At 35.4% G+C, this 11,335-nt stretch overlaps 1 protein-coding gene across 4 annotated transcripts; it reads right to left on the bottom strand.

The window, feature by feature from the left end:
- Window positions 1-182: 182 nt before the first annotated feature.
- Window positions 183-7,811, bottom strand: LOC136408957 (micronuclear linker histone polyprotein-like). Of its 4 annotated transcripts, none has more exons than XM_066390191.1 (8): window positions 7,591-7,810; window positions 6,542-6,682; window positions 4,866-6,317; window positions 4,031-4,340; window positions 3,618-3,827; window positions 3,364-3,556; window positions 3,073-3,207; window positions 183-2,171 (listed from the first exon to the last, which is right to left on the bottom strand). In XM_066390191.1, the coding sequence occupies exons 2-8, from the start codon at window positions 6,657-6,659 to the stop codon at window positions 1,677-1,679; spliced, it is 2,913 nt and encodes a 970-aa protein (XP_066246288.1). In that variant the 5' UTR covers window positions 6,660-6,682; window positions 7,591-7,810; the 3' UTR covers window positions 183-1,676. The 4 variants fall into 4 exon arrangements, with proteins under 4 accessions (XP_066246288.1, XP_066246289.1, XP_066246290.1 ...); XM_066390192.1 differs by having other exon boundaries at window positions 3,079-3,207; window positions 7,591-7,809; XM_066390193.1 differs by lacking the exon at window positions 183-2,171 and adding an exon at window positions 2,221-2,705 and having other exon boundaries at window positions 7,591-7,811.
- Between the last annotated feature and the right edge of the window lie 3,524 nt (window positions 7,812-11,335).

Below are 11,335 nucleotides of genomic sequence, written 5' to 3'. Positions count from 1 at the left end.
TAAGAGTTTTAAAATTATTGTAATATACGATTCATTATTTAATGTCTGCCGTTTTATTTTGACAAATGAATGACACATGACAGATACGTGAGGATATATTAATTTATGTGTTTGATGTTTAGGTCACGGCACGTTTACGGCGACAGCAACCATCAATAAACTTCTCAAGAAAACTAACAACATATTTTTAATAATTTACTATAATTTACGAATTAATTTTCAAAATGGGAAATAACAGTAACAATAGCATAATATGGTACAATAAGGAGACCCAAGTTTCCCTTAGGAAATAACAATTAAGAAAGGTTGTAAAGTGCATGTGGAAAACATTAGAAAAATATAAGGATTGATTAAAAAACAAAAGTATAAAATTGACTGTAAATTGTAACAGTATCACTATCACTGTAATAAACTTCAGCCACTAAGTTTCTATGCAAATTGATTTAATTGAATCCGAAAAAACACTAAAAAACGAATATAGAAAATGTAATGGATAACGTCAAAATGACGTATGTATCATAATTTAAAAACAAAATTTAATCAGACTGCGCAGTGAGAATAAGAAACTGGAGATAGAGACAGTTGATGAAGATGGCATGACAGTTCGTATTGTGGACTGCACTGTCATTTTACGCGTGTGCTTTAAGATGTAGCAATAACGTCAATTAAAGTGCTTCAACATCACTTGAAGGCGTTTTCTAAATTTTCGAATAGAAATCTTGGATCATAAATCAGACAATTGGAGGGAACATTCCTGGAGGATTATGCGCTCAATAAATGTCAATTCAGGTGATTTACTTCATCTCCTGACAATGGAGTGTTTCTCACCGCTTTTTTAGATTAAAAGACCGCAAATAAAGATGAAGTCATATTTTTTAGCTTGCGGATTAGTTCGAAAGATGACGTCAAAATAATTTGTGTTTTTATATGATAAAGACTGTCAATCAAGCTTTGTTTAAATGTTATTCAAGGTTGTAAATAATTCGCCTTCGCAATTAGAGATATTTACACACTTCCTGGGGGTGACGTAAAAATGACGTATCTGCAGCGTATTTCTCATTGCAATTTACTGAATAAGAGTCAAGGGGTCACATTTTTCGATTCGAAAACTAAGAGTTCAACCTCCGATAACATACTTCAGAAGAAAGGCGGGAGCCAAGTAGGCGCGTCATGCAGTTGCGCATTCCCGCCCCTACAATCTCTGTCGTTGACGGTTATCGCGCGACACATGACTCACAGAAGTCACTTGACTAAATACCCAAAAATACTAAAATTTTAATGACAAAATCTATTAAAGACAGTTGCGTCTCTAGCCCCATTTCTCAGAACTTCACATCGGCTGATTCGAGGCCGAGTAACGGGTACATCAAAATGGATGGATTTTGCTTTTATGGAAAAATTGTTGAAATGACTAAGTATTTATAGTTAGTAAGATAAGTAAGTGATAAGGAAGATTAGTAATTTTCTTGAATTGAGTGACAGATACGCCATAACTGATACGGACTTCGTTCCCCGAGACCAAAGTAGCTAAAAATGAGTAGGAACTATATCAAACGAGTTGTCTCCAAATACAACAATTTTCTCTTTCAGTTAGGACAAAAGCCTCTTTATGTACATTTTCTCCATTTTTGAACTGTAATACTGTGCCGCAAGTAATATGCAACGACAAGCAACTACTATTTGCTACCATTCTCCTTAATATTTCCTCGACACACGTAGACGTCAACATTCCGCAGTAGATTCGTGAACATAGTAATGATTTTCTCGTTAATGCAATCGTCGAAATAGTCCTTTTCGTCTACCCACTGAAAGGCCACATATTCGAACTTTTCATCTTTGAATCCCCTGTTCAGCTTGTTGATTTTGTCAATGCACTTGCCTAAACTAAGAAAATTCAACGGATCCTGTGCGGTGTTTCTCACTATGCACCCGCAAACCCCGAAATTCAACACTTTATCCTCGTGATAGATGATTTCACCCAGATGTTTCGGCTCGTGCTTTTGAAAGGCGGGCAAGAAGTGCGTTCGTTTCGCCATTTCCAGCATGATTTCATCCGGATTGCCTCTCGCAAGTGCCAAGTAAATTAAAAGAGTACCAGGGAGGATTTTTGTTATTGGGTACTCTTCAACCACCAACTTGCACTTTGATTTTCTCTCCTCCACTTGTTCGCTCTAGAAGGAAAAGAGCCGAGTTAGAGGATGATATTTGCGCCAGATTGCGTTAAATGGAGAATTTGTATATTTAAATAAGTCCGTATAATAAATTATGAAACATTATAGGTATATAAAAATACATAACAAAACTACGATTAGATAAAACAAGTTTGACGATATAATCTCTAAAAAATAAGCACTGACCATAAGATATAACTTGTTACGTCATTGGGAAAACACGCCGTAATTCCAATCAATCTTGAAAAATTTTAAGTCACAGTCAACTGTCATTAATATGTCAAGTCACTGCCATTGTCAATGTGAAAACTGGTGCTAAAATGTCAGCGTGAAATGTCTATCTATCTAAATATCAGTGTGCCACGTGATGGTCAATGCTTAACAGTTTGTATAAATTTGATTAAAAAGGTTTATAATAAAATTTGACTACATATTTACAGCATATTATCTCTTCAATTAAATTTATTTATTTTTGCTTGCTCTAGGAACTTCCGATGATTTGGTCTGCAGAGATTTCTTACTCTTTCCGTAATTCTGAAAAAGGCAATTTCTTGTTTAGAAATGATTCCCAAGCAGCATTTTACATCCTACCACATTGGAATTTTTCTATTAACCGTGTTATTAGTAATTTAAGAGATAAAAACAAAATTGCGAATTACTGTCAAAATCGTATCATAGAGCATAAAACGAGGCATCACTGTAGAATATCGTGAAAATTAAGAAAAAGGACTGCCATTAAAACTATCCAAAATAGCAGCTGTCCACATTATTTAAACACAACATAGTGCCAAGATTCACCTAGGAAAACTTGTTAATATACAACCCACAAATGTATTTAAACTAGCTGCTTAAACATGCAACACAAATCTAAAAAAAACCAATATCCGCTATTTTGGCTTACCCTTACCTGCTGGAAATTGCACACACGAATTTCAACGTCCATGTCTTTGAACAGACACTCCAGCATGGATTTCACTTTATCCCATTCTAATCTGTCTAATCCACAGCCAAGTCGCGGAACTGCAATTTTCTTGACCTACAATGAACGAAAAATCATTAATTTCCATTTCAAGTACTCGTTATTTTGATGTAATCTTTTCTTTAAACAAATCAATACTGCTTCAGGAAGATCAAAAAATAATAATAGATAATTTTAGCTTAAATGCTGCTTTCTAGAGAACAAAGTACTTACATTATTTTCCTTGATGTGCTCTCTCATTTTCCACAGCGACTTCCATAAGGACAAATAGGTGGGTTTCGCCGTAGACTCTCTCTTTGTGATCAGGTAGTATACGTAACGATTGGTCTTGTCGTCGTATAAAGTGGCCAAGCCGCCCTGCTTTGCTTTTTGATCCAATAACTTAGGAAGGTTCTTGAAGTCACGCCTTAAAAGAGAGGAAACACATTAAATTTATTATTAATTAATACAACAGGTAAGAGACTTACTTGAAGGCAACTGCGATCCCGCTGCCCATGCGGAGGTCTTCGGCCACGCAGTGGGCGAGGGAAAAATCTTTTGGTTGGTCAAACAAGTCTCCAAAAATCTCGTTCACAATTTTGAACTCTTTAATAACTTCCCAGTCTTTCTCCCATTGATCAAATTCCTTTCCTACGACATCTACGTCTCGGTTGCGATCGTAGTAAGTTGACAGTCGACTAAAAAAATCCTATTTACGAATTTTTTTCACCAAGAATCAAATTCATAGAAATCAATCAGAGAGAGATAGGAAAAAGGCCGGAATTGGAACATCATTTGCGAAATGACAGTTTTAATAAGTATGCTAGTAACAATTGATAAGTTTAACTATCATCCACCAAAATTAACCAGTTTAACACATTTCATGACGTTCACGACTCACCCAGGGTTGTTAAAGCGCTGTTTTTCTCGTTCCATTCTTGGATCCACGAACTTCCGGGCTTCCCATACGTTGTTGGTCTTTTTAGTGTTTTCCTCTTCTATTTTTGTCTCAAATCTTCTGTGACAGACTTTAGTCGCTCCTTTCGCAACAATTTTTCCACGATCTGATGATTCTTCACTACTGTTGTCACTCGTTCGTTCGGGATGGATTATTACATCCTTAGCTTCAGATTTTTTATCGTGATCTCTTGCCGACTGGTTCTTATTTGACGCTCTCCGGGGGTCTTTATCCCTCCTGTTGTCGCTGTGCTCTGTTACATAACAATATTATTGTGAGACATAGTAATATGGGGCGGTACTTGCCGTAAATTTCATTATTTAGATCGCAAGTTTAGTTTATATTTATATGTTGTATATTTTAGGCTTTCATTCAGTTGAACTAAATTTTTCCTTCCATAGATGGTTTTTTGTTAAGGTTGACAGATGTCAAATTTGGACATGCGCACCAGTTTAGCAATATCATGAAATTTTTCGACTGCCTTTTTATCACGACGTTTGGTAACCTGTTAGACAGATGCAGACAGCTTTCGCCGGCTATATTGCGTATTGGTTAAGGCTGCCAGAAAGATATTTGTTAACCATAATCAGAACCAAAAGTGAAAGGAAAATGTTCATTGTGTTTTGATTAGTGGCTGAGATATAACTAGACAGTTCGGATCTTTTGCATGCAAGTCCACTTATATGCAGATTCGTCATTGGTTTTGATTGTTTTTCCCAAACTAACGCTAATAAAAGCTTAAAACCAAAGTAAAAAAACAGATTGTCTTGCCCCTTACCTTCCTCTTCTTTCATAAATTTCCTTGAAACTTCGGTGGAATTAAGGCTCATTGGCGTCTTTCTTGGGGTACTAGGAAGGTTGGAATTATCTGGTTTCCTCTCATCTTTCTCTCCCCTTTTTGGCTGTTTTTCCCGACGAACTCTTTCAGGTTTCTGCTGCCGCTCAGTTATTTCGGCTTTTTCTAAAGGCTGGTCCATCACAGTAGGCTCCTCTTCCCCATCTCTATTTACAGTCGCCTTTAGGGGGCTCATGAAGTGTGATTGGCTCGTCGGAGGGGAATCTTTATCTCGCTTTCTCGATTTTAATCCCTTATGACTTTCAGATCCTCTTGAATCTTGTCGAGGAGTTTCACTATCTCTTTCCTTCCTCCCCTTGCTTTCCTCCCCTTGTTTCCTCTTCTCCATTTCATTGCGACTAAAATTAGATGTGTCTGCTTTTCTAGATCTAGTTGGACGATCAGTACTTTCCGCATTATTCACTCCCCTAACTGAATCTCTTTTCCCCGATTTGCGCTGGGTCTGAGGGCTTCGTGAGGTTTTCCTCCGGTTCTTAGGAGACATACTGCGATTTTCCTTGATGCTAGTTTCCTCTGATACCTGGCTGATGTTCTTTGAATGATCCACGACTGGAACGTTGTTTTCAATTCCTAAATTTGCATCTATACCATGAGGCTCTTGCCATTCCTGCTGTGAATCGCTATTCCTCCTCCAGTTAATTTCTCCAGTCAGCGTTTTGCTGCTTTCTGTCTTCTCCTCATTGCCAAGTGGTCCTTGATGTAGGAAATTATCTCCTAATCGTTCCCGTAACTCTGGTTGTGGGCAATTGTCTCTCCTAAAGGATTTCTTTTGAGAGCGTTCGCCCATGTGTTCTTGGCGATATCGACTTCCTCTTACTCCTCTATGGTGCCCACCACCTCTGCCCCTATTGTTATCACTACCATGGTAGTTTCCTCGAGACGAGGAAGTCGTTTTTTCCCATTTCTTCCCATTATCAAATTTCACCTTGTTGTGAACATCATTATCCCCAAACTGTAAATCATTTCTTTTACAATCAAATTTCTCTGAAGATCTGCGACTGTAGCCTGAGTTTGAGTATCTATGCACGCGTCCTCTAGAAAAGCTATGCAGTGGATGAATATCCCGATGAAAGCCTCTTTCACAATTTTGACTCTGATCTTCATGGGAATACGTTCCGGAATCTTGGGAATTTATGAAAACTTCCTCAGATGGGTATTCTGAGTAATCTGACGAATGAACAGCTTCCTCAATTATTGGACCAGCTTCAATAAAATTACAGTCAACTTGATTGACAGGCATGTGGGCAGAAACTCCATTAATGTGGTTAAAAGGGTGTGGGAAGTCAGTTTGAATAGATTGACCCAATTGATAATTGGTGCTACAGGCTTGAATGGGGGCACTTTGAAATTCGGGAGGGGATGACGTTGAAGGCACTGGAAACAAACAATGAAATAATTGAAATGAAAATTATTTGCTAAGTTCAACAGAATCAACATTTGCACAACTGTTATAAACAAAGAGATTCAATTCTTAAATATCTCAAATCAAGCTCTAATGCTTGCATGATTAAATTTAACACAGTGATAATAGAAAATATCTTAAACAACTACATATTACTGCATTAATTTTTGTAATTTTCAATAAATAATATACATACCTGAGTTTGAGTTAAATGTTGGTACAAAAATTGGCGCCTCTGGGTTTAACTTTGAAAAAGGTTGAGGAGTTATAGGTAATCCTGTGACATTAATCCATGTGGTCTGCATTGTGGCCATTATGTTGTGTATATGGGAATTTCCTGAAAAATATTAGAAATTCCTGAAAAATACACAAAACCTTTTGAAAATGTTAGGAACTTGGGAAGCTTGTTAGGAACCTATGAAGACTGTTAGAAATTCTTGAAATATGAAATCAACCTTCAAATATACCATAAACCACTGGAAGAAGGGGAAATCTGTTCAAATCCTAAAAATATCTTTTTTTTAAATTTATTAGTTCAGGTTAGGGGAATCACACAGGAATTTCACATCTTTAACCCTCATTAGTTGAGTTCACCTTGAATAGATTTTACATAAAAAAAAAGATGCCTATTGAAATCTGTTAATGAGCAATCCTCTAGTTAGAAAGTTCTTTTTAGCTTACAAGTTGTTTTGCCTTACATGTATGAAGCTAGACACATTTTAAATTAATAAATCTTCACATTAAGGCTCAGCCTCATTGTCTTAATGTGAAGTTAGAAGAGGGCACTGTAGACATTTCTGGCAATACTTAACCTAATGTCATTTATGTGCCATTTCTTGCTTATGTATGATTGACTTTGATTGAACTGAACTGATGAGAGTTGATGTTTTCTACTGTTTTTTGCAATATTAATTGGTCACATTCTTCCAGGCGATAATAGCCACAAGAATAAAAGACCAAACCTTGCAATGCATTATATTACACTTTTGTACAGTTAAAGGTTTATTGCAGAGTATCTTTACCGAAATTTGCGTCACTTCAATGCTTCCAGAATCAAGTTACTTTAATTAAAAAATCTTTGATTTATATGAGGTTATGAATAGGTAGTCGAAAAATGATAATAAATTTGCATAGCATAAGAAAGACTAGTTGGAAGTGAAAAAACGTATATCGACATTGTCATTTTAAAATGATAAGGGGTTTAGATAAAAAACAGACACATAACAACTAGGAATGGATACTCACCACCTTTCTAATAAAAGAGTAGTTATAAGTGGCTTCTTGCTACGCGTCTCTCACTTTGGTAGTTTTTAACGTATCAAATGTGCTTTATTAAAAGAAGAAATGTAACTTGTTACAGATAAATTTGCCCCATAGAGTATAAATTTCCACTTATTTCGGGGCACTTACCACAATCACAAACATGTAACTCAATTTGATTGATTTGAGGTTATGGCATGTGGCATGTGAAATTTGATTTGAATTTTGACAGAACTGAATGTGTTTTCTATTGTAGTGCGTTCAAATTTAGTGTACTAAGTGCTGCTTGAGAGTTAGATGAACTTGTTTGTCTAAATTTCGAGAATTATCAAAAATGAGCACAAGGTTGTCTTATTACTTGTTTTACGATGTTACTGTTTAATTTCATTTGCAATTTAATTGGGCAAATTAATACAGATTCAGAAATCAATGTTTGCCACTGTAAGACCAGGCATAAAACGGAATACAGGAGTCGTTGCGACAATTGTGCGATGTTTAAAAATGCCATGCCCTTTTAACCGTAAATTAACTGCCAGAAGAAAAATGTGCGCACAACTATTCCTTCAGTCATATTTGGTTCCATAGTGCACTTTAATTTTCACCTAAAAATACATTATTTGAAACGTTGCAATATTCACTATTCTGTAGATAAATAGTTAAAAATGGTTAAATAGGTAAATGTAATAAAATAAACAGCAAATGCGTTTAATATTGTCACATTTCAATAAATACTTAAATGCGTTCACATAGGTCAGAATAATAATTGCAGGCATATCCTACGTTCGCCATATTTTCAAGAAATATTGTTTGTGCTGACCTAAAACACATTTTTGTAAATTAGGGAACAACATGAAATAGTAATATACATTATTTTAAGTATTGTTACAGTATTTGTTCGTCGAGTTTCGCATCTCGCTAAAACGGATATTGTGGAGCAGTTCTGTTGCAAAATAAGGCCCATGTGAATGATTGTGACTGTAACGCCAACGAACGGTTTTCGCATGTTTTAATTGGGAAATTTATTTTTCACGGGCCTCTATTCCTTCATATAAATGTTGCACTTTACTTTTTAGTAGCTCACAGGGAGAACTAAGTTTTTGGATTTCAACTTGTCGACTAATTCACCTAAAAATTATTTTCGGAAAGACTCACAATCTCTTTCACCGGTATTTTTTAGTTCATTCCAGCTTTCGACATCCACTGTTTTATATAGCAGATTGCGAAACAGGATGAAAATCAGCCAAGCACTTGAAATACTGCACTACATTTACAATGTCTTTCGAAGAGTATATGCTCTTGTTTTCTGAGGACACACAATGTCGCTAACGGTGACCATAATGTTTTTTGTATATCTGGTTGCATAATCAGTAGGAAAGAAATTGAGATATATTTTGAAGACATTTTGGTGACCGCAAAACTTTCAATAATTTAATGATTTGCCACAATTATCTGTCCTGTTTATCTCATATTTTTGTCACTGCTTATGTTGAATTAGAATGCAAAATTCCTCAAATTATAGAGTATCTTTACATGATTCAGTATGCGTTAAATCATGTTGGAAGATTCTACATAAAAATATTTTCAACTTTAACCAAAAAGAGGGACCACTTCTTTGTATTGTTGACCATCTTGGAAACCGTTTATTCGAATCTTATAAAATTTAAAAACTGGCAGAATATTAGCTTTTTTTAACGCAACATCTAAAGCTTTTATTGATTTTCAAACTCTGAAAAATTTATTTTTCGCGTAAAATACCCTTCGTTGAAGTTAACTGTGATAAAGAAAATGGTAGTCATAATAGGAATTTTAATCATGCTGCTTTAAAATGAGGCGTTAAAGTGTAATTTCCGTGCCTGAACTGACCATCGCTTGTGACCTTCAATCTTTAATTCCACGTTTCAGTTGATATTGGAGAATAATTACCCCTTTTTAAGGTATAAATTATTACTCATTTCACTGAAATCGAAATTTCTTGCCAGCGGCACTAAATTCGTCAATTTGCTTTGTACAAAGAGGCCACATACCATAAGTCCAGTGGTGTGCGACCCTTTTTAGCCTAAAGATAACGGCAATAGTATACGTACGTAATAATTTAAATGATCGTTCTAATAGAGTACTTAATTCATCCATTTAAGGTTTAGAATTAAACGTATAACGTATTAAACGAATAAAAACGTGTTGATGCTTTAATATGGTACCTATCAATATGGAGTATGGGAATGATAAAAGGTATCCTCTTAGCTGCGCCACTTTCTACTTCTTGTCCGATAGAATTAATTATCTCCCGCGATAAATTTACCTGCTTCAGCCTGATAAAAAGGGAGATCGTATCTTTGTAACTGGCCATAATTCATTCCAATAAAAAAGAAATTCATCTAGAACTTTGTAACACCATGTAGGTAGACAGATCTTTCCCCTCTTAGATTTTATTTTATTTCTTATCAGATTAAGAAAATGCTTCAGTTAAAGTATATTAAAGTATATCAAAAACCGCAAAATTTGTTAATTAACAAATTGTTACCAAGCCAACCGTTTTAAAACTAAATTGTCTGTATGCTTCAATAAAAGAACAATGGAGTTTATTATATTCCAAGTGGACACTTAGTTCGAAGCTTCTGGCCAGTCTGCGATCTTAAGTGGGGGTCTAGCCGAAATTTTACTTAAGTAGTATTCAGACCTACTACGTTTTCGTCAAGGACGTTGATCATGTGTAATTCAAGGAATTAAAGCAAAGCGGACATTAGGGAAGAACTTTACAAAAGTTTCAATTTTTAACCAGGATACTGCTGATCAAAGCACCTTCGGAGGATATACAGGGTGACGCATTGAAAAGTTTTCACTCAATTTTTTTTTTTTGAAAAGGGATAAATGAAAATATGCCAGGACACGTAAACTTTAGTTTTTAGGAGGGCACATTTTTTCCATATTTGCACCCCCTCTACTCCAACCCTTACGAAGGAGTGGCTGCCAGCCTTAAAATCTTAAATGGAAAGGGGGGGCGAGTAATATCTTATTTTAAACGGAATTGAATTCCCTTTGTTATGGGACATTTCTTATATTATTTAGTCAATAAGAAAATGCATAAAAAAGGGAATTAATAATTGTATTTTTTAATTACACTTGATCCTTCAAAAAATCTGTTATAATCGATTTGTTTCTCGCGGAGGTAGATGAATTGGGAGAAGAGGTGATATTGAATGGCCCGTAAGATCTTCTGATTTGTCACCATTGGACTTTTTCTTGTGGAAGCATTTGAAATCTAAAGTTGATGCAACCAAACTTAATTTTTTAGAAGATTTGTGGCAACGAATAGGGTACGAGTGCCAACAAGTAACTCCCGAAATATTCCATAATATTTGCGAACATTTCAAACAGTGCCTTCATAATTACATGGAAGTCGGAGGTGAACATTTTCAACATTTTGTTATTTTTATATTTGATTTCTTTATCTCTCACGAACCATTTAATCAATTCTAACGAAGAATTTTGTTAATTACAATGTTTTCTAGCATGAATGGAAAAAAATTCGTCGGAGAAATGTTTCTCGTTTTTACTCGTATCATTCGAATCAGTAAAAAAATGGGGGTTACCATTTGAAATTAAAAAGTTAACCCCCACCGCGCCCATACCAGGAGTGGAGGGGAATCAACTTTAGCACAAATACATTTCCCCCTCAGAGTGATTAAAGTTTGATACTAAATATTGCTTTATAGAAGTATTCGGGATATTT

Source organism: Euwallacea similis, chromosome 5, assembly GCF_039881205.1.
Source record: "Euwallacea similis isolate ESF13 chromosome 5, ESF131.1, whole genome shotgun sequence".
In the NCBI taxonomy this organism is placed as follows: Eukaryota; Metazoa; Arthropoda; class Insecta; order Coleoptera; family Curculionidae; genus Euwallacea; species Euwallacea similis.
This window is presented reverse-complemented; position numbering and strand designations above follow the sequence as displayed.